The 27,995-nt window shown below is 38.9% G+C and overlaps 1 protein-coding gene across 8 annotated transcripts; it reads left to right on the forward strand.

The window, feature by feature from the left end:
• The first annotated feature begins 1 nt into the window (after window position 1).
• LOC128873228 (thrombospondin type-1 domain-containing protein 4-like) lies at window positions 2–27,992 on the forward strand. Of its 8 annotated transcripts, none has more exons than XM_054116666.1 (14): window positions 2–402; window positions 5,254–5,614; window positions 20,164–20,311; window positions 23,026–23,192; window positions 23,298–23,394; window positions 23,527–23,575; window positions 23,667–23,788; window positions 23,893–24,022; window positions 24,483–24,726; window positions 25,223–25,420; window positions 25,652–25,813; window positions 26,080–26,256; window positions 26,553–26,769; window positions 26,840–27,992. In XM_054116666.1, exons 2-14 carry the CDS (start codon window positions 5,573–5,575, stop codon window positions 26,974–26,976), a joined length of 1,890 nt encoding a protein of 629 aa, XP_053972641.1. In that variant the 5' UTR covers window positions 2–402; window positions 5,254–5,572; the 3' UTR covers window positions 26,977–27,992. The 8 variants fall into 8 exon arrangements, with proteins under 8 accessions (XP_053972641.1, XP_053972617.1, XP_053972652.1 ...); XM_054116642.1 differs by having other exon boundaries at window positions 2–392; window positions 5,004–5,614; XM_054116677.1 differs by having other exon boundaries at window positions 2–392.
• The last annotated feature ends 3 nt before the right edge of the window (window positions 27,993–27,995 follow it).

Here is a 27,995-nt window from a genome sequence, read left to right on the forward strand (position 1 = left end):
TTCGGCACGACACCTCTGTAAAGCACGACAGAGGAACTTGTGTCTCTCGGTATTCGGTAACACGCACCATGCTACCGTAGCTGTGTTATCAACTTTTCTCAAAATTAACTGATCAGTGCATATGGTGAACAATTAAATGGGAAACATTTACGGGTTAACTATTTCGACATAGCACTCACGAGTGTCCCCCAAACAAAACTCATACACGAGTAATTCAGTGATACGGCAACTTTGAAATTCTGGAAAACTTCAAATCACGATATTTAGTTATAAAATTGATTAGTTCGTCCACGAAGTAATATATCGCAGGTGACAATATGTGATCGAGTGTTAATCGAAATTGGCTATTTCTTTGAACATTTATCGCGTTATCCTGGTACGTTACAACGAAGGTGTGAATAAGTAAATATAACAATAGCAATTTATCGATTGAATCAATTTTAAGAGTTTGAGAAAATTTGTTGGAAATGTCTCTGTCAGAAATTTTTCTTTGATACATTTATTTCCAAGATTACCTTTAGACAGACTGATCAGACGTCTTTAATCTTTTTTTACACCGGGGAATGGTTTCGATGCTTCAACGGTTCGTGATTCGTACTAGATTCTATGTTGGGACAAGCCTGACACGGTTCTTTTTTTTACATTGGCCCCAGTCATCGCATCTCGCGCGGATATAGGTATAGCTATTAAACGGCATACGATAATGCTCGAACAGCTTCAATAATAATCGAATTTCGTCTAATGAATCGTATATCCGTTACATGTATATCTCGTGTTGCGTGCTTTCTGGGCCCCTTTTACATTCCATGCTAACAAATTCAGCATGAAATTAAGATACGCGTGGAATGTATCGGACGGTGTGGCCATTCAAGTGTCCAAATGCTTTTGAAAATCGTGCCAGACTGTAATAGAGATTTCTACGACCGTCAGACTGTGACGTGAACCTCTTTCCTCTACCAGACAGCTGTATAACAGTTTTTACTGCCGCGGAAGAGAGAGAGAGAGAGAGAGAGAGAGAGAGAGAGAGAATCTTTTTTCTTTCTTTTTTTTTTTTATCACGATACACACGGAACAGCTTAAGGCGCTTTGTATCGCACAAATCTAAATTTACGTTCCTTTGATGAGTTCTAATGCTATTTTCGTATTCGAATGCATGTGGCCTTGACTTTGTGCCCTTCTTAACACATCAACTTTCGTTCTCGCAACCTGTAAATGGCCACGTTTACTCGATGAACTCTGATCGGAAGGACAATTAGACGGTCATAAACAAGCAATCTGTTCACTTTCAGTCATCCTGATGCACATGTATGATCAAATACCAATTAAAAGTAGTAAATTAATTTTCTGAGTAATTAAAATTAAAAATACGAAATTATTCATGGTTGACAATGCTTGTCTATCTATTTGTTCTTTCATTTGTTATTTGAAGAGAAAGCAAATATTTTCCTAACGCCACTAAATGTCATTGTAACGATCTTGTCTATCCACTTAACGAGCTATTCCGTTCATTTATTCAGTTTCCGAGGAAATGGTTCTTTTTTTTGTTTGGTACGTCGATCTCTTGTTTGCAAACGTGTATTATTAGTCTGCGATCCCCAGTGGGTCGATAATCGTAAAAATAAACGGTATTCCGCGTTATATCTGGACTTGCGTAAGTAGAACCTTCCGAATGGGTGTATTATTTTCATTTCAATAACGTAACGTGATCTCGTATACATCGCTGGTGAAAAAATAGACATCGAAAGAGCAGCAACGGTGCGGCGTGGCGTACGCGAGGTATCGATGAGACTGTTGAATTGCTCTTTTCGATCCACGATTAGCGAATTCATAGTAAAATGCGGTTACATAATCGTAGATTGGATTTTTGGGATACGGAGCGTAAAAATAGAAGAAAAATTTTTAAGAAATTGGGCGATAAATTTAAAGAGGAACGCACTTTACACAGCACTTTGTCTCCATTTCGCGGTACTGATTAATTAATACATACACTCGAGTATGAAATATTAGCCTGGTAACGTATTCTGTAGTGTTTTCCATTCGAACGACATACGAATGGCAACCGAATACGTGTCGCGTAATTCATACGCCCGTATGTGTGACTACTTATCGCGTTCTTACCGTGCACTCGACGCGTAATGTTTAAATAGCCTGTAATTAATATGCGTGCTCGCCGATGCTTCAACTAATAAATTACTAAAAAAATGATGTAATTATTTCGGAATCGCTGAATATTCCAATTGACTGGCAACTTGGCAAAATGCACTTTCTAGGTTGCTGAAGAATATTTTTTGCAATTAATAGTCGACCTTTCAGAATTTTAGATGCAAGCTTTGTTTTATTGTAGAAAATAAGGGAATATTCTTTTGGTTTGTTGAATGTTAATCAATCAGGTGTCGCTCACTTTCTATGAGCAAAAGTTTTGCACATTCATCTTTTGATCCGTGTAATTATTTTTATATGCAATTTTAAACTCGTAACGTTTATATTTTAGCATCGTTGTCTTAATATCGTAAATGATAAATACTTTGTTTTCGTAGGAAAAATCATCTAGTCTTGTCATCGTTCCATGCTTCTAATTTTGCATACTCAAGTATTTGATATTTCTACTAATACTACTATTCACGAGTTTCCGTTTATTCGATTCATAGTATTATTCGCTATTTTTCAATAGTTGAAGATTGACTTAAAAAACACGAAAATACACATGTTTCAAATTTCAATAATTCTGCCACGTTCAACATTTACGCAGAGCAAGCAAGCCAGGAATCTTCGAGTCCATAAATGCTTCATTTCGATAAGCACAAGCCAGAAATAGAATCGAAACATTTTTCACGCATCGCCTACATTCTCCCATTATTTATGAGCACGATTATCTAAACGGAAACTAAAAATCCCGAAACATGTTATATTACCAATCGCGTTTATTAAAGAGTCAAACGTTCAATGGCTCTCCGTAACCAGAGTTACTTTTCTTTAAACTTTAGCACTAACCAGTGTCGAGTAACGATAATTTAAAAGTACCAACCGATTACGTTTAATTAGGTCTGCAATAATTTCACGTTCTTATTGCCCTCCTGGCTCGTAAATTCCCGGTTACATTCATTCGTTGCGATCGCAGATGTGCAATCCGCGCCATTCCGCGCGATTTCAGCGCGGCAAAATGCACGTGAACCGATCCTTTGCTCGTAACCAGTCCCATAATTTGTCGAATTGGAGCGGCGCTATGGCAGTCGGCGGCAAATACACCGGATAAACAATCGATTAGCGCAGAGATAATGTAGAATCGTTAATTGAGATCGATCTAGTGGAACCAACGGCTTGGCGCCAACGAGGTAAACCGTTTGCTTAGCTTTTCTAAGGGAACTTTCGATCCGCGGCACCGATTCGGAATTGAAACGGCCGCGGAATGCATCAGCGGTAAAAAATATCCTCGGCGGACTTTCAGTGAATAATTCTATGTAGGAGCAATTACGTTCGACAGGTCGACGCACGACCAATATACGTACACCTATGTAGATTCTCGTCCAACGCTCACTAACAACTGGACCATGAAAGCATTATGTGCGTGTGTATAGGTACACGAAATGGCATAAATCTAATCTAATAGATTAACTGTAGAAAAGACCTGAATCTAATTAAGGTAGTTTAAAAGTTAACAATTTTCGTTAACAAAAGAATCGTGACAAACCAAAAGAAAACAGAAGTAAATAATTTGTTGATAGTGCAGGCTGCAGCTTGGTCCAGAAAAATGGGGACACGATTTAAAAATACATAGAGATCCGACACCTATCTCGAGGGGCATTCAAAATATTATCCAAAGCGCTGGATATATTTTCGCGTCCAAGTGCATTCATTCGACGAGAAGCAGGAATAGTAGATTTTTAAAACAGTCCTAAAAATACCCGTGGATTTCCTAAGAAGCAGTTGAGCACTCCATCCCCTTGATTAATACTGTAACCACGTAGTTCCATCGCCAGCACGCGTTTACATAAATTATCGTTCTGGTTTAATCAAAGTTATAATCAACGACGCAATCTTGACGAAAAAAAAAATTGGACAAAGATTTACTTTCGTAAAGATACACTTATGGCCTTGCTCTCTTGTCGAAACATTGGTAGTCTTTCAATTTCAATCGTAAGAGCAGAATGAAGGTAGGAGCATGTTTGCACCTAGCAAGTTACAGAATAATCACAGATAAGATAGTAAGGCGAAAAACTGCGGGGAATTTTACACGGAATGTGCTGCATAAATAGAAATTGTTCAATAGAAATTGTTTCGATAAGAGCATGCCAGCGACGTGCTTACGTATTACTTGGATAGATGGTTTAAGAGTAACAAAGAGAATCGTGACTAAAATCGTGCAATATCTTCTGTGACATCCTAATAATTATACAATCTGTGTCTCACGCTGGTGTTTCTGGCTTATTTTTATCTGCCGCCGCGCGCCGTGCCGTTACCATCGTCCGTGTAAATAATTTCCTTATCTCCGCTATCCTTCTATCCGGGTCTAGTACGATCGTTGATCACAATTTAGATATTACCCGGGAAATTCCTCCGTGTCTTTGGAATCCCGTACAAGGTAACACGGGGAACAGTAAATATGTAATACTGCTCGAACACTGGAAAAATGAAATAGGAAAGTCTCTGGCGCGACGCGAGATAGAGGACTCGGCTCGCGCGGGGAATTGTAGAAATCCGCGATCAAATGGGGAAAAATGAACAAATTCGACTTTTCAATGGTCGCGGCCATATATACATATATATTCACCGCGCGTCTAGTAAATTCAGGTTTCGCGGATTCTTCACCTTTAAATAGGATTTAGTAAGAGGCCATAAATCGCATTGTTTGTAAGGTCGTATCTTGCTTAACGAAGAAAAAAACTTGTACATATTACGTTGCACAGAGTGTAGAGTTTTGAATGAATTTGGATACGTGTAAAAAGCTGCCTCGTCGAGAGGAGCGATCTTCAACTTTACGATATTTAAGCGACTTATGGTATTAGGTGTTGCTTATGCACGTCAGTTTCTCTGAAAAGGGTTTACAACTTTGGTTGAAGCCTGAGAAATATACAGTATGGGATCTTGAATCCATTATTTATCTAAACTAATAGTACTAATTTTATGCTTTGTATAAAACAACGATAATAAGAAAAGTGGTATGAAATTTAAAAAAAAAAAAAAAATAAAATAAAAGAAAGATTACGAATACTACGTTTCTTCATATCAAGAAAATTTGTAACTCATAATCGATAGTGGTCTGAATTTCATCGTTGTTGCACATCAAAAGAAGACGTATCTGTTAAAAAATTCGTGGAATGATGAAAGACTGGATGAGACAGGAAACGAAGAAGAAGAAGAAAGCGTGAGTGAAATGTGGAATCGTGATTTCGATGACAGTCGACGAAGTTAAAATAGAACCGAAAACCGTGATGCAACGCGAAACGACTGCCTGAAATCGTGCTCGAGAGAATGACGAAGAATTCTTTGCGAAGCTCGTCGAGAAGAAGAGAATTAACAAAGTTATCGAAGATGACGCCTGGATTCTGAAGCAGCCGCACGAACGTTCGCCAAGATGGATCGAGCTGTCCTGTTCGTTCTATTGATATCTACAACGGTAAGATTTGAACATTAAATCCCGAAAGGTTTACTCACGATTTAGTGTGCTGTTAAAACACTCGTGGGGGCCGGCTCCAATTTGGCTCTAACTTCAATGCCAAACTCGTAGATCAAATTAATGTGCAGCGGTTCCTACGTGTGCTGTATGCGGAACGAAGAAAAACCGAGTAACCGTAAAGCGGCTTGTTTGAAGCTGAATTCAAAGGATACGGTTCTTTAATACGAGCGATATGTCATCGATTTTTCTAAAGATCTTTTGTAAGCCAGTGTTCTGTAACTAAAGAGCAATCAGTCACGTGGAACGTTTTAATTTGGACAAACACCTTCTATGTCGGCCGTGGAATCTGTTATATGTATGTAATATGTAATGCTTAATGAAGAATTCTCGATACTTTTTTATTTTATGAGATCACTAATGTCGATACAATCGAGAAGAAGCAAAAATTGACGGTTAATTTTGTTTTTCCTATATATGGTATGTATACTTTGGTATTAGTTTTTCTTACGTGTAATAACACGTAATAACATGATTTTAATAGTCCCTTTTCATATCATATTTTCGAAGCAAATAAGTCTCGATCCACTTCCTCGTCAAGTTTACCCTACAAAATCATACAAAATCCAAACAACTTTCGTACTTTACAAAGTAATCAGAGAAAAAATAATAATAAGAGTATCTAGGTCTAGCGTGTTATTATTATCGGAAATTGATTTAAAATGATATCAGATAGAATGTCACGTTGCAAGGGAGAAATGACGAAACGAGCACAACGGTGGCTATCGTTCGTGTCGGGCAGAAAAATGATAATTTATACGCTCCACGAAAATCGTTGTCCCGCGTCGTCATCTAAAGTGATTCGTTGAAAGACAAATTACAGGATATCTGGCGCCTCGTGCTTCAAGCCAGTCCGCGTTTGAACGGCCGTTCTCAGCGCATGCTGAAAACCACGAACCACGGTTGGAGAGCAGCCCCCCTTCTTTTTTCTCCCCCTTTTACTTCTTCCTTTTCGATCTTTTAGTTCTTATTCTTTTTTTTTCCTTGCCAAGGGAGAAGTCGTTCTTGGCAGCTTACTACCACTGGCCAATAAAAAGTATCACACGGCCGTGTCTCGTTCGTGTCACAATGATAAGAGACTCTTTTTGGGAGCATCTCTTTATCCGTACGTGTCGCTAAAATTCATCGGAAGCGTGTCGATGTATTTTTTCCTGAGAGCGTCGAGTAGTTTCTGTTGATTTAGTTTTGTTTGATTTAGTTGTAGGTATTTCCACCCAAGTAGTTATGTTTGGAAAATTCATTTTTTTCCAGTGGAAAATCTATTTTTTTACTTTCGTCTTGTCCAATTCTTGTTTAATTTATTGTTGTTCTTTGTAGCAGAAGGTGTTTAATAAGAAACGAGGAGAAGTAACCACCGTGTTGTTTAAAAAGTTTGCTCGGATTTTTTAGCTGGGCTTTATTCTATCTTTAGTTTGTACGGAAAATAATTAGTGACACATCCTATTTTATAAGCTTCTGGCAGCTGCTGGTAGTTTTTTACTTTCAGAATATTGGGACAAATGATTCTTTATTAATCATCGCCCAAAGTCTTCATTGGTGTTTCGTAAAATTCAGAAACTTTTAATATGACAGAATAAAACTCACCAAGACGATGTTCTCGCTGATAATTAACACTGTTTCACTTACCTTTATTCGTAGTTTATTTAATTTTCCGATGCAATTTTCTCCATTAATCGTTTGATTTTCAAATAGAAGTACCCTTTACTTTATTCACCGCGTAAACTAGTTTTAATTGTTGTTATTCTGGCTTGAACTAATATTTTTGCTATCTACACCTCGTTCATTTGCTTCCAGAAATAAGGTATCATTAAGTGATATAACGAATGTTCCTTACTTCCTGGCAGACTCCTGGCATTGTTTAATACACAAATCAGAGATAATATACACAACACGCACAGTTTCACTCAAACAGCTGGGAATCAATGTACGATAGCCAGCCTTTATAAGAAGTAGATCAGTCCCAGTAATTGATGAACAAGACAAGTTTCTTCGAAAATATGCAATTAAATAATTGTTTAAACCTTCAGTTTTCTGATATTTTATATAAAATATAGATGTAAAAAGAAAAAGAAAAACAAAAACAAAAACAAAAACAAAAAAATGACAACCTTTTTTATGGTTAAAATTAGTGATTAGATACGAGTTCCAAATCTCGTATGATCGAAAACAAACACATTTTATTGACTTTCTGTAGCGATTAATAAGTGGTTCTCACATGATAAATTCCAACACAGAATACAGAGCCTAATATTACATTATTGACAATATATTCTGTCTGTTCTTTATAAAATCCAATGTTGCTGGAGTTGCTCTAACAAACTATCCCATTCAACCAAGATCATACTTTTCTGTGCAAACATTATGGGATAGCTAACAGTCCAAGTACTCGAAACGATGGCGAAATGAATGCCACGCGTTTCCGAGTAGCTGAAAGTGGCATGGAACGCGTTCAGCACAAATCGGCGTCGCTTGTTCGGTAAATTCAGCAATGTTTTCTCGTCGAGCCGGCTAATGGATCGTCGCTCGTATTCGTCATTAGTTTAATCAGCGTTATTATTACTATTTTCACGACCTAACGAGGCCCAATCGTCGCGAAAGGGTAAGTAGCCTCAGCGTATTCCTTTAACGAACGGTCGCCGGTCGGTGTTTGAAAATTACGATGGATACACCGACGACTCGCGACCGTCCCGTTTAAACCGGTTTTTTCCTGTCCATTAGGAACTATGACGAATAAAATGACGATGGTGAAATGTACATCGGCGAAACGGGTCTCGGATTCACACGAACCGCAGATAAATCGTCAACAAAGAAGTAGTCTGAATCGGAAACGCCTCGAGATTCGCTTCGCGCTTAAAAGGAATTCCTGCGATGAAATAAAAAATAAGACGGAAAAAATTGTCCAATGTTTTTGGTGGATGCGAAGAGTCCTCAACGTGGTTAGAACAAAAGGTATCGCGTCGGTGGAAGGGAAAAGAAATAAATCGTCCGAGGAATGGCATCGATTGTACTGCGTGGCCAAAAATGGCAACGTGCTCGTCGAAGGTGTTTATTGCTTTTACATCTACCAGAGCCCCTCGTTAATTGTCACGAAACACGTGCACCTTGTACTGTGAATCAAATTTTTTACTACTGCTTTAATGTGCTGCTTCTTAATGATCGTCGGAAGGGGTTACGCGAATGCGCGTATTAAGGATGTCTTAATAAATTATGATTATGGTATTCGTGAATACGAAGTGGTCATTTTTGCTAGCTGTTATTTTCCTTTGGTCATCGTTTGTTGAATAGAAAGTATCGTAGATTTAATTTGTCAACCTTTTGTATCCATCGACTGTTGTACACACATAGACGAAAATGTTCGATATTGTTCAGAAGAACAACTATTCCAACTATTGTAATTATTGGGTTGTCCAAAAAAATTCGTGCCAATTTTTTGAGAAAAATTCAAAGATTTACTACATATATGTGAATGTTGATATACATTTTCCTGGATATACGTTAATCGATTCAAAAATAATCACCCATAAATATAGCGATACCGCGTGAAAACATAACAAGTGCAAACTCCACAAATTAGAATTTCAGTAAAAGCATAAATCATAAATGTTATCACGAATATCGTAACGAGGCTTACGTATTCGTTCCAGGATAAAAAAAAGAGCCAACACGGCGCGCGGCACGCGGCTACCTTTTGACAAGCGAACGAGATGTTGTTTTATTAGCGCGATTCAAATGTCGCTCGTAAATTGCATCGTTTAATTGTGGCGATGCGAACGACGACAATTTTATTTTCTTTCCGTGGATGAGCAGAAACCCGTCCACGATGCCCAAGGTCTATCTAGGAAGTAGTTCCATATCGCGTGTAACGCATTCCTGTGGTTAAATGTTGCGAGTAACGCGTATTCTTAGACCGGTCAGATAGCACATTAGAACAGATTCGAGAGCGTGTTGTAGATCCCACCCGCTTTTACGTGTAAGTGTTGCAGGAAGCAGCCACGGTCTCAGCCTTTATCTTTGATCCAAATTCAACGACCAAACCGTGTTCTCGTGTCTTTCTTCTCAATCTTTTACCTCTGTTCATTACCTCTGTTCATGCGAATTGATAGCCACTGTCACGTTGACCACGTTATTGCTCATGTGCATTATGACGGACACCCCTGGGGACCCTTATAATTCAACACTTTTTAATGTATTCCTCCCAGGCATCGATCCCGATACAAATGAAGAAATATCCATTTTGTTTTTATCGCTTGAATAAACTTCGTAGCTACAGCTTTTTTATCGTGTAGTCGCTACCGCAAATGGTAGGAGAAATTTTTTCTAAGGATAATACATGTTCAATCGAAATTAATTCTTTTTATATACATGGAACATTCGATGAACATCAAAGTTAAATTTTCAAATGCTACGAATAGAAGATGTAGGAATCAGTGACTTTTATACTATTTTCTTAAGTTATTCTTTCATTTACAGATAGTTGTACAAATGTAACTGTCTGTCGATAATTTTAAATATTCTTGCAAGAATTTGTGCGCAACTGAACTTTCAAATTTTCAAATACACTTTTCACCATGTTCTTTTCTTTCTAGCAAATATGTACACATTATAATAGCATTCTAAGTAATGCTTGCGAGTTGAAAACGCAGAATCGCTACTATTTATAATACTACTATTCCCAGATAACGATGCTTGCACTATCTGCATCCTTTTAATGTTCAATACTACAGACAGAATTAAGTTGGTTCCATTATTTTGTCCACTTATCGATTCCTCCGCGATATTAATAACACCGGTGACGATTAAAATCTATTACTCGTTATCGAAACAGGAGAACCACATTCGACGCTGATAAGTTGAACGAACTCGATCGCGAACGGAGGTGTTTCGCTGCTTGCCAGATGATACATAGTTTGATAGATCGAATGAAAACTGCAGATCCACCACCTTGGATAACAACTTGCGTGTGATCCGTTCAGGAAGTTGTGCGCCTTGCAGCATTTCCTCGTTTTCGTGTCACGCGGCAAACACGTGTTCCCAGGCCGTAGCATTGTAATAAATTACAAACGTTTTGTAGCTTCCTTGTAAATGGTTTGCTTACGGGGACCGCATCTCATTTATCATTGTAAATAAACAGTGCGCTGCAGCGAACGTCTTTATAGTCCTGTAACGAGAACGTATGCATCTCGAATTGTCACTGCGGATATTATTTGTTAACGTCTGGCAGCCGATATTTTTCCAACAAAGTGCAACAGGAACAACAAGGAATAATTCACGAATGTAATTGATTTTAACGACGTATGTGTCCTTCTTTTATTCCGAACTTTTTCAAAATCTGAAGAACAGAGAGACTTTTATTTATCCCGAAAAGCTTCAATTTTCTAACATCATACATTATAAATTGTTAAATAAAATGCCACAGACACGGACTTTAAATCAACTACATATTTTACTAGTTATTGGATTTCTTTAAAGTTTTAATTAATTTCCTCTGATTGAAAAATGTATGCAACACTAGCCTGCAATGTTAATAAAAATGATACTTTAACGTTAAATTTCTTGTTGTATGAAATACCTCGAGTTTCAATTAAATCTTCTTCCCCCTTACGCAATCAATTTGCTGTTACGCGCGCTTGCATGACTGGCAGTAGGGAGATATTTATTCGTGTACCATCAGTTTCGTGGCTCGTTTCTTGCCCTGCGTCATGACACGCAGCTTAGTGCAGGGTCATGATCGTGCAGGTTGGAATCGTTGGACTTTCTTTGCTCATCGGCCAAGTCTCAAGTATCGCAAGCTGCGCGAATCTTCTCAATGTTCACTGACCACTTTGTTTATTTATCTTTGAACTTTGAACAAGTTCGAAATAAACGTTTTCGAGTTTACATTTTAGAATCCAATAGCTTCGGAATTTCATAATAATTCTGGATACCATTTTACGCTCACACTTCTTTCCTTTCTGATTGAATATTTTCAAATTCCTACGCTCAACTTTCGACTCTGTCTATCTATTCGTCTGATCGCGCAACTTTATACGATAATAGATTAGGTCGATAACAAATCATTCATACCGAATTCCAATATAAATGACAAATTACACGAATAAAATACTATCTAATGGGCAACCTCGTATCTACTTGTACATTAATCAAACAGTGAAAGGTTTTGATAAAATAGTATGCCGTTAAATAATCGACATAATAAATCAAGAATTTTAACATGCAATCTCATTATCTTATCGAAATAATGATTTATAAATTTTCCGTTATAAAATTAATATGTTATTCAGTTTACATCATTTTTCTATTTCAACTGTTATAAATTGAATACATATTAGTCTGGAATCTCGATCCAATATCGTACAATTTAATTTTCCTTCTTTTCGAAACATTTCAATCTATCGAGAAAACGGGATTTGAGAAGCACTGCGTTAACGAATCCATCCGTCACAAGCCTGGGACCAATCGTCGAGCGAAACGCTCGAGGAAAATACAATTTCGCGCGTCGAATTGCTCGGCGATGTTACAGTGAACGTTCGCCGAACCGTTTCACGATTCCGCGAAATTCCATTCCTCTTTTCACGCCTCTCAGCCTGTTCCCTGTGCCGGATATAATCGACTTTCCACAGATAAGACCGGATTCCGTGGCGTCGAATTCGAAATGCTTTTTCACGGTGATCCGTGAAGACGAGACGCGTCGAGAGGCGCGTCTAACTCGCGCCTCGGCGGCGATCCATCTGTTACGCGCCGAGCAATGGGATCCAAGGCGGCCAGCAACCTGCTCGCTCGATCTTTGGCGCCGCGCCGCGCCGCGCCGTTTGCATCCACACCAGAGATGAGAAAAGGATGAGACGCGAAAACAGAACCGATAGTCTACGACCGAGCTCGGCCACGTGCCATAATTACGTAGTGATTACTTTGTGATCGATTTGTAATTGCTTTTGTGGTGATTAGACTGCGGATTTGATGCATTAAATAATTATACTTATCGCTAAGAATACCACAGTTTAAATTAAAAATGCGATTTTCCCTCTGTTTCGACAGAAACACGAACATATGTAACTTGGTTTCAATAACCAAAGTGAAGTGAATAAATGCAAATTAGTCGATTAGAAGCAGACAAGACGCGCTAAACGGGGATAAACGAATCCCTGTGTGCCACTCTGACGACGTGACACCATTGTCGAGATCTCTCCGATAGCACGTAAGCGTCGGCGTCGGCGTCGGCGTCGGCGTCGGAATCGAGTTCGACGTCCATTCTTGCTGGGTTCTTTTCGTGATCACTAGAGCCGTTTAATCCCCGTTGTCAAGAATTCCGAGCACAACGCCGAACGTGGCGCTTCTCGTGGACCCAGGATGATTTATTCGGTCCTTTCGAAGCCGATTATTAATTAGCCGCTTATCTTAATGATTCCGTGCAACTTTTGTTCCGTTCTTTTTCTGTCTTTAATGTCGTCGCAATAAAGGCAGACTTTGCGTGCGAGACACAAGGCTCTTGACGCGTAGAATGATACAGAGCATCGAAAGGAACATTGCCAGTGTCGAGACCTTAGAGGGTGGATCGAGCTACCAGAAATAAGAAAAGCTGAGCAATACGTGAAAGCACGCTTGGATAACACAGTCGACGTTTCGGATGATTCACCAGTGCTTTACGTGGGAGAAACTATGATGACCTACTTCGTAGGGCCCATTGGTCAAGAATCAGTCGAGATTTTCGTACAACACCTAAGCATTCCTTCTTTCGATGCTGAACGGGATTCTGTGGGGGATTTTATGTAGATTGCATCGTAATTCGTGATGAGATTGAATTTAAAAGTGTGTCGAACATGTAGAAAACACTTGGATTCGATTCGATTCGATTCGATTCGATTCGATTCGTTCCCTTTACTCAAATTACTTGCATACTGATGCAACAATAAATAAACTGTTGATAAAATATGCTCTCTAATGCAACACAAACTAAATACAGAAACACAAGTGATATTCATTAATAGATTCGTAACTTTTTTTAGATATACATTTCAACGTGAAACAACGTCCATATACTTGTGAGCGAGGGTGTAGGTTATTCTGCCCGACTCCAGTGAAATTCTCCATGAAAATCTGTGTTCAGTCGAAATTCAACTGTATCAATTTACCTTCTCGACAAACCAAGAATCTCCTGAACTGGACTTTGTCCAAACTTGACGCGACGAAATTTAGTGGGCCAAACTTGGACTTATTTTCGAACAAAGAATCACATCTCGAATTTGAGACGACCAGGATCGCGGCGCGGCGCGGCGCGGCCGCGTCCATTGCCGGCTGCGTTCATAATAATTCATTCGTTCAGTCGCAGGTTTCCACGCGAAACGTTTGATATCAAAGCCCCCGGTGTGTTATCTAGGCCATCCGGAAGGCGCTGTTCACTTGAATCAACTACATATACACGTGGTTCCTAAAGCGAGTACAAGGTACGCCGGGTTGTTTTATCGCAGTGTAAACACCTGACGTGTGTTCGCCCGGGTCCACTTGTAAATGTGGCGGTGAGAATTATGACTCGGTTATTACAAGTTAACGCGCACTGTGTAATTTAATGCACTTTAACGCTTCCACAGATTTATGCCGCACCGACACACGATTACAATGTATTCCTGTAAAAAGAACACGTCGAAACCGACGACCCGGCGCACGACGCGCAGATTATACGGGTCACCGTCTCCGTCGTTTACTTCAGGCTCCGCACTTGCAATAAATTACACAGTTGCGCTTTTGTCCATTCGTTGGACGGGTGTCCCGCAAATGGTTAACGCTAATGGATAGCTAGAAGACGAAGGACTTTTTGATTTGAAGCCCTTGAAGCGCCATACAAGTACAGGAGGTTCAAAGACAGACCAATGTTTGTGCGATCAGTTTAGCTCTCTACATATAAACGAGTCTTTTATTAGGTTTTTGGCGTTATGTTTTTAGTGCAGTTGATTCCCTGTGCGATTAACTAGAATCAACCTATACATTAGAAATGTGAAATTTTAAATGAGTACGAGTAAGAGAGCGTTCGGTATTTACACGTCTCGGAGAAGATTGCACAATCCCGCGCGATCGAAGCCCTTTCAGTGAATTAATGTACCCAACGTTTAGGACTGGGTCGTTACGTAATTAAGAGATTCCATAAACTCCATCGTAATTATAATCCTAGGTAGACGGTTGTAAATCACTACCGATGTCAGAAATATAAATCCTAGATAACCATCGATGCGAGATAACGTTAACGTCCGGCGCGGCGCACCGTATGATACACCCGATCCCCGTCGTTAATAATCGAGCGATCCGGGGACCTGTTTCACGTCGTTTGACATTATCGAGTCGGTAATCGAGAGCCGCGGTTGGGTTCTCATTGTTCCCCCTTCGGCTCGATTTATAAATTCGCTCATGCGATATTCATACAATTAACATCGATCGTTCCCGCGTGTATAAGCAACAAGTAACTTGACATTCATCCCGGGTTAATCCAATCAGAGCGAGGAGTGTCACTTTGGGCGCGGCTTTATATGCACGTTACTGATTAGCTTTTACTGAAAAAAGAAGTGTCGTGCAACGGAACAGCACCAGCGTTCAGCTCTGCCGGCTATGAAGGACAAAAGATGGACTCTGTTAGACAACGAATCGAACATTTATTAGCATTTCTTTTTTCTGTTCAACGCGTGTTGAACACGGTTCTGTCATTGTTCTACGCCGTATACGCCCCCTCCCCCCCCCCACACACACAAAAAAAAAAACTAAAATTATTTGGTACAATATCGATATACATGTAGTACGTAGCGTGCGACCTGAAAGTTAGAATAGCCCATCGGGGAGGTAAAAATAGTAAATGGGAAACTATGAATCACCTAGCGACTGTTGATTTGATATTTACAGTCTCGAGTGTGCAATATTATCTCTGTTCATATTAGATTAAAATGTTTAATTGTAAAAGTCAAAATTGTATCCATCGAAATTAGTAATGATTGTATAATTAGTCGATGACAAATTTCCAATTACCAGGCTGAACAGATTGCTGATATCGAGATTGTGTAATAGAGGTTGCAGGCAGTCCAAGAGAAACGAGAAATTAGGTTTTAGCTGATGGAAAGGGTCTCATCTTCGGACAAGATAACGTCAGACCTTATGCATCGCTACAGACCAACCGGAAGTGGAAAGTGATGAGATAGGCGCCTTTGCAGACCCTCTGCGTTCCACCACCAGACTACTTCTTGGTCCGGCTCTTACAAAACAATTTGAATAGAAAATAATGCTAGTCGTTTAAAAATTTCGTTTATTAATCCTCACGATTCGTAATAAAACCACTTCATTGGAAATGAATCAATAGAGATGGAAATTATTTAATTTCCAAACAAAACAAAGTGAACAGTCCCATTTTTGTAACGAAAGAAAATGGTTTAGATTCCTTGTATCTACTTTACACATTTATACTATTTATTTATTATACATTCTTCCATATTACACGAATCTATCAAGTTATTCTATGTATTTATCTATTCACAGATAAACACAACATTCGGTATATCAATGAACGGTTGTCCGAGCAAAAAGAAATCACTTTTAATCGTTTCACTCGATTACTTTCCAATCGATTCTAACAAATCGATCTATAATTTCTACAGCTACGAAGTACATTCTTGACGCTACGATGACCGTGATGCATCCTCAAATTGCGAAACTGCCGGATCGAAATAGAATAGAGCATTCAAGCAAACCATCAGTGATTAATCACCCAATCAAACGGTAGTAATAGATACGAAGTTTCAGATCCGACCTGAATCACCATCAAAGCACTCGCTCGTACGTGGCCATGTGGTTTTCCCTTGTAATTTATACGCGTCTTTCGCGTTCCATATAACGATTCCACGCCCATGTAACGCTAACCCACGTAAAGAATTACTCATTGTAACGTACAATTTCTTATCGTCTTAATCTTCTTCAGCTTCATCAAGCGCGTGAATACGAGTGCACCCGCGCACACGAGACGTCACAATAACCTTCAGACCTTCTTCCGTAACATTATTTCCAGATTGACAATTTTCCATGCATACAAATCAAACCCGCGCCATTTGCATCGCTGTACCAACCGCAGCGACAAAGCATCTTCTAGGAATTCATCGCAGATCCACGACGATCCCTGTTATCCTTCAATAGTCTTCTTTTAAAAAGTATCAGGTGACACCCACTAGCCACATTGTAGGCCTAAACGATCGTCTAATCGTCTAATGTCATCCCCATCACTTACTCCTCCATCCTTAGGAATCTAATTAAACTTGTTAAGCTGTACATGTCTGCGAATGTTTATCAACTAGTCAGATCTAGCCAGAAGCGAGGATACGCAGTTTCCATTGTATGCAGACGACGCCGTGATCGTCACTGCCTTGTAATAAATAAATCTGAGCATCGAAGACACGCGTACGAACACAATGAAGACGAACCTGGAAGCTTCGAATAAATGCGAAGAGAAAACACGAAAACGAATCTTGGCATGAAAGAAGAAGACCGATTCTCTCGATTCAACATCGAAATTACTGGAATCTGGAATCTTACTAAGTTTGTCCAACTGTACGTGTCCGAAGGCTTGCTCTAATAGATGAAACATGAAGCTGTCGGTTAGCCAAACGACGTCTTGTATTATAGTAATCACGATCTAGTTGATCTTAATCCAACTGTAGCAAATTCTGGCTCAAACCCGAATACTTTCGACGGCGACGCTGACGCCGACGCCAAAGTAAGGATAAAGTATACAATAGGTTGTCGGAATTCGAACAAGAAACTCGTACACCGTGGATGGTTGCAGAATTTCAACTGAATCTTTCTTTAAATAGAATGGATATTTGACTTGTACCTGTGTATAACATGTATGCCATGTGGCAGGAAGGAGGTGCCCGTTACAATTAGTGCCTGCATGCGCTACAAGTCGAACTCGGCACGAAATCAATATTTGCTCTAGGAAGTGCATTGCACCACATAACATGCTTCGAAGAAGATGTGTCAAGGTTTCGACTGTTTCACGGAACAACTTTGCGAGTCAGGGTGAATAACAGCAAACATGTGGCTGGCCATCGAGGTTTGTAGGCTTCCCTTTCGGACGGGTGACCAGGAGCTTTAATTCTACATTCGACACCAGAAATGCTCTAGGACTTGGAAATAAGTGAATAAGAGACAGGTGTCAAAATTAACGTCGATGATATCGACGATATCCGTTATGTAACGAAACAACTGACTAAATTTCTTCTACAAACCAAACAAAAATCACAATAAAACATATACTAGAAAAATGTCCAATGCATAATAGTATACGAAAAGTACGAAACAAGCTGACACTATAATAAAGAACGTGGCAATTCTTCACTCTGTTGTCTATTAAGCTCGTAACCAAGTAACCGCACACTCTGATCGAACTGGAATACTAATAGCACCGTCACTGGGAACTCATTAATATCGGGTTATTATTCCGTGTCAATACGCGGATGCGAGGCAGCTTGGTCCTTGACGTAACTGGTAACTGGTAACACGTATGAAATTCGTTTGTCGATGGCCATGAGTGGTCTCTCGATCGTTGCATCGACGTCCAGATCGCCCACAGAGTGGTCCTCGATTTCCGGTGCACTCGGGCTGTCGCGATTCGGTGACAGGACGACGAATTGCAGCCGGACTGTAGAGACTGTGCGGAACGACGACGGGGCTAAATTTATGCCTTGACAGCCATAATTTCACGGCGGTTTCATGCGTCCCGAACACGTGTCCTGCCATGCGTGTTGTGGCTTGCCAATTCGCGCCGTGGACATCCATTTCAAATCTAGCTGATTCAATAACGCTCTAGCCACTGTTTGCTTAGACTCGCGCCGCCGAGTAGCCACGTGTGCAAACAGCATTTCTGTTTTGACTAATTACTATCTGGAAATAGTCGCCACTTCTGAATGAAGAGGCGAACGAAACTTGAAGAGTGATTCGGTTTGTGACGCCTCCGGGCAAAACAGACGAGGTCTACGATCCTCTTGGTATGCATACCTACATCTCGCTACAACAACTCTGGTAGAAATCACTTTATTCGTCACCTTCGGTGTGAGGTGAGCCTCCTTGGTGTTTGTCGTTGATCGATTAGTAGACCCGATTAGTTCCTGAATCATTTGAAAGAATTACGTTGGTTTAAAAAGTGATTAATCCTAGTTGGGGTTTGGACAGTTTCGAGATAGACTCTCGAGACTGCTGGGGAGCAATAGGTGAGGATCGTTTGAGGTCAGACTACATCTGTACACCTTATTATGGAACATTCACTTCCGATTTCATGTCTGCAAATAGATATCTAGAGGCTGTAGCATACGGAGAAATGAACTATTTATTACAGAAATTTTATAGCGAAGGTATAATGACTACATATATCAGAAAGGTGGGAAAAGATCGTAGAACGAAAGAGATTACGACATTTTATAACACTTAAAGATGTGTTTCACATATTATTTTGTGTAGCAGAAGAATAAGTGGCTTTGTTTCACTATCGTCGAATGAACAGGACGTAGGAATTGGGTTTGGAAACTTTTTAGACAGCGGAATTGCACGGTAGTTAGTATTTCTTTTTTCACGCAACAACCTACCATATTCAGTATCATGGTACGTGCCCCCGTCCGGTAAAAAAGGTCAAAGATATTTATCATGGATACCAATGCAGTGTAACGAAAGCACTGTGCTCGACAAAACAAGCGTAACGCTTCCATTATTTCTGTTAGCACGTTCCGATCGCCATGCCACCTCGTTTAGGACGTGTAAACACATGATTGCTTCTGTGGCATTTCATTCTTCCGCAACGGAGTCTTTTCGGTGTTCTCTGCAGTACATTTATTCATTCGATATTGTACGCGCAGTCGTTGTAAAGAATGCACTGCTGAAACGAATTACGAAGCTGTTATTCAAATTATCTTACCAATAATAACGTTGATTAGAATCGCATTGATGTTGGTTATTCTTGAAATATACAAAAATCATTTGTTCTAAAAATATGTGTAAAAAATGTGAACCACATGGTTATACTCGTATTATTGTTTAATATCGAGTCTAATGCGGTCGAATAGGCTATTAGGAGATAATCTTTCCGAGCAATTTAATGGAAATTTAATAATCCATATCAAGAAGTGTTGTCGATTACTGTCCACGTTCCCCTTTAACCAGATGCTAATTAATCTTTCCGCCTATCACGAGCTATAAAAAAAAAAAGAAAAAAGAAAAAAAAAGGATATTCAGCATATTGATATTTTTATCAAACACTTCATTTATTTATCACGCTTTGCATTTTAAAGTATCGTATAACTTACCGTTCGCTAAAGTGGTTTCAGCAGTCAGTCCTCTGCTCACATTGAACAGCATATAATTAATGCAGTATTCGAGAATTGAAATGACTCGCGATGCATTAAGCGTGTTTTCATTCGATTAAAAAGCGCGATAAGCTCTTGTATAATGAATTAATTGCGCGCTAATTATGATTACAGTGTCTCTCAAGTTGCTGTTGCGGACATTTGATCGATGGGATTTTCACGGAACCGACCTTGGAGCGGGGTTACAATCTAGTAGCCACTGTCCCGAGAGGTGCTCTCGCTCTGAACGTGACCCAACTGCGTCACACGGAGAATTATTTGGGTAACAGAGTGACATTTTATATTTTGTTGTATTTTTTAATCTAAAACTATGATACAAGCTGGTATTAGCACGTGTATAATTATTTTTATTAAATACATATTTTAATCTTTCGTTCGAGACCATTTGAAAAGGATATTGTAATTTACAAAGCAACAAGTAGTTGTTCCTTTAATCTTTTATCTTTATATTATTCACATTTTATAAGATAAGTTTCCCGATTCTCTCGTCTTGTTCATAGAAGAATTTTGTTAAAAGGGATCCAAGTCCTCTAGGGCTTTCTAAAGTCATCGTAATTAAAAAAAGAGACTGAGATACCTAGGAAGAAGTTGTTAATTTTACTCGATGTAAAGAGTAATGGTGAATAAACTATGAATATAGGTTCTTGAGTAAATATTTTTTAGTGTCATTTTCAATTTAACACTCGTTACAGTAAGTTCGCGATACGTAACAATGAAGAACCTTCATTTAGAATTACCACTGTTTATGATACTTTTCATTTCATTGTTACGTTTCACACTCTCTACTCCTGAAGCATCGTGGCCGTCGGCCTAGCTCAGCGAGCGATACAAAAAAAAATCGGAGGGTAATCCAGATTTATGAAAGAAACACGTCCCCGTGACAAAGGCGTGAAAGTACCAAGAGGCGATAAAGCGGAACAGAAACGAGCGCATAACGAATGAAGAGAAATGAGAACGTACGAAGGTTGGCTGGAACATTGAATCAAGTTGATACGCGGAATTCCGTTCGAGTGCGGCAAACTGATTTTAATGAACTGTACCAGTAAGCAAATCGTCGCCCGTGATTGTTCGCGATTGTAAGCAATCAGCACCGGTTGTTTGCGATTCCTCTTTATTATCAGTGCTTAGATCTCCTATCGTCGGAATCTAAGCGAACGAGAGGCGTCGCCGTCGTGCTCCCGGCGTCAACCCCCGTATAATCTAATCTCCTGTTGCGTGCTAAATGGGACGTGACACGCTGTCTCTTGTAAACCAAGTGCTACAGCTATCGATAGGTACATCATGTACTGCATTACACTTCGAACATCTGGTTTCATCGATTTCTTGATAGTCTATCGCGTCATGCTCGAGCCTGTGTTGGAGAATAGATTCGCGACACCGACGTTACACTTTCTATGGTTTGGAGATCGATACTAATAATTACAACGAGTCTTGGAAGTAATTGTACTTCGTGCTGGAAATGTGTAATTTGATACAACAAAAACAGTAGAAGATAGTGTAAATAAAGTATGAACAAACGTATAGTTTGCCAGAGTGTTTATTATCCTTTTATAGGATCGAATTTGTTAAATTCTATTTTCCACCATGTCTATTCGCGTGTTACTTTGATCACAGCCAGTTCAGTTTTTGAAAAATTAATACTTGTTACCGTGTGCACAAAGTCCCCCATTACCTGGTCCCTATCTAGAATCACATAAATCGTACGGTCATAAAATGCACAACGCGTAGAGCCTCTTGTATAACATAATTCCATGCTAAACGATCACGATCGGAATTTTTACGACGATGAATCGACGTGTCATAGATCGCTAAGAAGATTAATGTAACACGTATCCGATGTATAGCTGTTTCTTCCTTTAGATCTCCAAGGAACGAGTAGGTAGGTGTGAAATAATGCGAAGCGATTCGAAGCTTTTACTGATGCGATCAATTATGCCGTTAATACGAAATCTTGACAGACAGTTCGCCATTACGTATTGAATTCGCAGCGAATCGAATCGTTTTATTGGCCAGTCTTCCAAGTTGCGTTTGTTGGGCGGATTTAGCCAACGAATTTATCGCAAAAGTCAAGATTTATAAGGTGGGAGCAACATCAACAGAATGAGACATGCGGGTACAACAGACGTTGACCCGGAGACAATTTTATTCCAATAATAGATGTCGAATGAAAACATTTTAGAGTGCCATTTATTCATGGCACATCATTTTACTTTATACTTCAGTTTGTAATTATTTTCGAACTTATGGGAAAGAGAAAGTTTGCCATTTCGTTGTATCCATACCTGTGTTTAGTTTGGAAATAAAATGTAGTCTGCCACAATGATCATTCTTGCATTTTTTTTTTTAGTAAAATGAAATGAAAAATTACTGTTTAAAAGAGTTCGTAATAATTGCAAATATCGATATAATGTTTCAATTATCTGCGCCCGAAGAAAGTTGAAAGACGCACAGTATTTAATCGCGACCTATGTACACGGCACTTACTAAATGACTCGTCTATATTTCTAATGTATCGTATCGCGCACATAACGCTAACAGAATCAACGGTTCTCGCATTCGAACGTTGTGAATGACTTTTACGTTTTATATCGCGAATGATCATGATATTTACTTCTCAACACCCACACGCGCGCGCGCGAAATAATTAACAGCGTGCACGATTGACTATGTCAATCTTGATCTCTTGAATTTTCGACCCTACAAACGTGTCATTTGAATAACTAAAAAGAGATTGTGAAATATAGCGCCTTTGCAAAATGCAAATTTTTTGCGATTGCATCGTTAATTAATATATACGTGCACAATAGAATTGTTCAAGCCATATGAAAATAGTCTATAGAACTAAAAGTCAACCACAACTTGAATTAATCTTGAATGGAGTACTAAAATTGTTGAGAAATAGGATTATTGTCTCGATAGTATATTTATTTTTCATTCATAATTTAAATTTAAATATTATACATTTTTTCTTTTCAGCAATCAAATTGCAAGATGGAAGTTATTTATTCAATGGAAATTACAGTATTAACTTATCTGGTAAATACCAAGCGGCTGGAACCACTTTTGTTTATCTTCGTCAAGGTCCCCAAAATTTGGAAAGCTTTTCTGCTACTGGGCCACTGCAAGAACCGATTGATGTAATGGTAAATAATTTATTGTACTTGTGTGCATCTGTCACATTATTTAAACCACGCTATTTCATGAATATAAAAATGTTGCGTGACGAAATATTGATATTTTCTAATCAGGTTCTGTACCAAGAACCGAATCCAGGTATCGTGTATCGGTACGTCATCCCTGGAAATGTAAACGTTCCAACAAACTCTCATTTTGGGCATAAGACAGGTATCGATAAATATTAATAAAATCTACTAATAAATATTTCACCGAAATATCCGAATATTCTTAAGCCAGCTCTTATTTCATGATTTGCCGTAATAAACGTTCCTTTTAATCTTAAATAAATTTCATTTTCAGTTGCCATTAAAACTGCCGAGCCTATCGTTCCGAATATACCTCACAGAAGGTATACTTGAATGTTTAGCACCGTAATCAAATTTTCTAAGCTTGGTCGACATTAGTCGCTACACTAAAATGAATTCATTGTTTTTTTTTAGAGCAGATAATGGAGCCCCGAATATCGATGGAACTCAACCATATCTCCCGAAACGCTACAAGAAACGAAAATTTGTTTGGAAGTCCACTGGCTACACCGAATGCAGCAGATCCTGTGGAGGAGGTAACAACTTTCTTCAAAGAAGAAATAATCTCAAGTACTTGATTAATTTCGCTCAGAACGTAAGAGACGAAGGTGGTCTTATTTGAACTTTTCTTCGGAAAAAGGTACCCAGTTAGTCAAGTACACCTGCATAAGAGAACACACGCAGGCACAGGTACCTGAGAAGAGGTGCCACGCGTTGGAGAAGCCGCGAGAAATTCAATTACGGTGTAATACTACACCCTGTCCACCCAAGTAAGTATAACGTTAGTTCTTTCATTGCCACATCATGTATATGTATAATACTATAACAGGTAGGTAGTTGACGGTGTGTTTCTGTCTCATGGTGCTAAATAAAGAATTTGTCATGATACGCAAAAGTTGAAAAATAGCGTGCTTCTTTATTAACACTTAAACTCTATCGTTGCAGAAAAGATGTAAAGTATTGTATTATATATATATTCGGTACAAAGGAGTTAACTATTTCTCCTACATGCAGAGTCTAGGCAATTAGAAAAACATTACTACCAGCAAACAAGAATTGCCACACATAGGCTATATTTTCCTCACAGTCTGTCAACATTTTTTCCTATTATTCCAAATGAGTTTAATGTATGCATATGTATAGAATAACCTTGAGACGCTTTTGATTTTGCAGAGAAAGGAATTTTGTTTCAATGACTTAATCTCGTTAAAAATGTTCGATTCTTCCAAGATGGAGAGCCAGCCCTTGGAGCGAGTGTTCTGTTACCTGCGGTACCGGGACACGTGTCAGGGACTTGGAATGCGTGCAAGAAATCAAACCGTCGCTAATAATGCGAATAGCCGACGGTGCCTGTATGGAACCGAAAATTCTTCAAACGACCGAGGTTTGCGAAATGCCAGCGTGCGAATATGACGTGAAAATAACACCGGCGCCGTTACCGCCTTCGCAATGGAACGTGGGCACGTGGTCATTGGTACTTTACCTTCTTTATTACCTACTGCACGCGTGTATTTCAGTCGAGTGACTTTTGAAAGCGATAAATCACGCAATCGGTGGCTCAAATGTAACGAATGTAACGGTTTATGAGATGCATTTACTATCAACTGAAGATTGAATATCATAATTAATGGCGTAGTCTGGTATTTCGGGATGAAAGCTGAAGGTCCCTCGTAATTTGTTCTCCCGTGAGGGAATAGTTTGTTGGATTTCGAATGAAAATTACCAAATATACCTTGTCTGATGTAGTATAATTAGAGATACATATTGTATTTTAAAGTGTGATTAAACGTACCTTAATTTAACTGTAACATATAGAAATAAAAAGGTAGCTTTTTATATTTGTTTTGTATTAAATATCCATCTAATAAAGCAATGAAATTTCCAGGACATAATATTACAATTAACCTCATTCATGTAATAAAAATCATACTTGTTCGAAATGACAAAGCTCCTTTTTATTCGTGTTAAAGTGTTCGACGTCTTGTGGGCCAGGTAAAAGGACGAGGCTCGCCACTTGCTCCGCACAAAGTTCTTGTGATCCTGAATCGAAGCCTAACACACAAGAAGCTTGCGATTTGGGACCATGCTTGGCCAAATCACCGCAAGTAAACGGTGTGTCTACGAGACTCCAAAGTCCGTTGTGGTTATACACCGAATGGACCGAAGGGGTAAATAAATTTTATTTAGCCCATTCACTGCCAACTTCGAGATGTCTCGTAGTTTAAATTTATTGTAATTACTCAACAGATATTACTATGTATAATAAAATATCGATGATCGTTGATATATCAGCCGAAAACGTTATATAAGGCTTGTCCAGATTGGCCGATCATTAAACCCGATTTTATAAATATTTTCAACTGCCTTAACGAGAACAACATTCTTTCACAACGTTCCAGTGCTCGGCCGAATGCGGAACTGGTGTGCAAACGAGAAAGGTCTTCTGCGATAACAGTCCAGAGGAGGAATTTTGCGAGCAATCGAGTCGACCCGAAACCTCCAGAAGCTGTTCCAGTAACAGAACCTGCAGTGGGCAATGGTTTACGGGACCTTGGTCCGAGGTTCGTTTCGATAACATTAATAAAGCGATGAATACTTTAAGAAGAAAAAGATATCATATATAAATTAATATTACTATTGTATAAGAGCATTCAGATCTGCGTACAACTTGGGTTGTCGTCATTTCTTATCCCTAAGCTTAATATTCGCAAGTTGGCATTAACGTAATTGCTGTTACTCTAATCTTTTACGCGCTCGTTACAGATAATTGCATCTTACTAGCTTAGCAATAAATATCAATCGTTTTCTATTTTCCGCTCCGCTCCAGTGTTCCACGGAATGTGATTCAGGAGAACAGGTTAGAGAAGTAGTTTGCGTAACGACCCTTCGCGGAGCCCTTCGCGTGGTTCTGGATATGAACTGCCCCGCTAACAAACCGGAAACAAGGAGACCATGCAACCGTCCACCGTGTACGTCCATGTGGTTCATATCAGACTGGACAGAGGTAATTTAAACTTAAACAAATGAATCTTTATGCATCGTTGAATTACTATATACATATATGAACGTTCAAAGCTGGTAAATTTCTTTACATCTGATTATAAATTTGATATACTGTTAAATATCCTATCTATAATAATATCTAATTTATTTAACTAAAAATATTGTGAATGTTCTCTACAATTGACTGTTTACTGTATCAATGATGTATTGCTAAAAATATGCTAATCCTTCACCGTTCGTATCATTCATTTTTCTGCGCTCTGTACATAATACTTAGATGTATTTATTTCTCTTCAGTGTTCCCGGTCATGCGGAAAAGGTATTCAGAAAAGGGAAGTGAGGTGTCTGAACAGCGAGGGTCAACCGCCTGAACATCACGAGCTTCACTGCAAGGACAAGGACAGACCTATATCTCGAAGGACCTGCAACGACTACCCTTGCAAGGACGACGTGCACGGATCTGAAAACCATCATAGAGTTCTGCAAGTTCAAAACGATCCAGAAATTTCAAATGGTACACCAAGTAATCGTCATGAAATTTGTTTAATTTAATTTTTTTAATTACGTTAATTTGTTACTTTCAGGACTGGAAGAAAATGCACTTTGCAAGGACAGTATATCGAACTGCAATTTAGTATTGCAGGCTCGGCTCTGCACTTATCACTTTTATCAGCAGCAGTGCTGCCTCTCGTGTTCCAGAGCGAAGCAAGAATTAGAATGAGAATCTCTCGCAACCATTCAAGTATAATTTTAATGTAAATGTAACGTTTCTTGATTAATAGTTGATATCGCGACCGAATCATCGAAAGTAACTCTAAACGTTATACGTGTCGCTGTAGGTTTACTTACCCTTGCACTGCCAGATACAATACTTAATGACTACTTTTAAACAAAGTGTTTTTGAATTATGTACGGAAAATTAATTGGTTGACAGAGCGTGTTACGTAGAGCAAGAAAATTTTAATAAATATCCACTCGAAAAGTAATCATTTTTTTCTTTTATCAAATAATAGCTATTTATTTATTATAGAGTGTTTGATATATCGAGCGCTTCTAGAAATCTTATTTAACAATTCATTTGAAACATTCTTAAAATTCGTGGAACAATCTGTCTAATTTTTCAGACTTGAAAATTAAGTAATTGGACATCTCTGAAACGATTACTTTTCAGGCATGTATTTATTAAAAAATACATTTCTGCTCCTTCTTATTAGCTTTATTAGCTAGCTATATTTGTAACTATAATTTCGAAGCATAATCCATCGGTGTTCTATTTAAAAGGATATATATGGAACAATTTTTATTTTACGAAACCTTTAGAAAGATGAGCAATTCGATGCTTCGTCTTCCAATCGTCGTCCAATTGGCGTGCGCATGTTGCTTTTGTAAACGATAATAATGAAATAACATATGCAACGTTTTATAACCTTTAGAAAACGGATTACTAATCGCTTTACAATTATTGTAGAGATTAAAGGATCGGCGAGTACACTGATCCTCGCTGATTATTGCGAACTGATTTATCTGTGAACATTGTGCCTTTGGAGCGTACCAATTGTTTCGGTCTCTTATTGGACTGTCACGTGACTTTGTGTATAATTAAATTTCCAACGACGATTGAAAACGTCGACGAGAAATTATAGACTGACTGCGTAAATTGTAACGAGGCAATATTGCCATAAAATTTGTATTATTCTCCGTTACCCGTACTTGCCATAATAAATGTTATGCTTTCTACGT

This window comes from Hylaeus volcanicus, chromosome 1 (assembly GCF_026283585.1).
Source record: "Hylaeus volcanicus isolate JK05 chromosome 1, UHH_iyHylVolc1.0_haploid, whole genome shotgun sequence".
Taxonomy (NCBI): domain Eukaryota; kingdom Metazoa; phylum Arthropoda; class Insecta; order Hymenoptera; family Colletidae; genus Hylaeus; species Hylaeus volcanicus.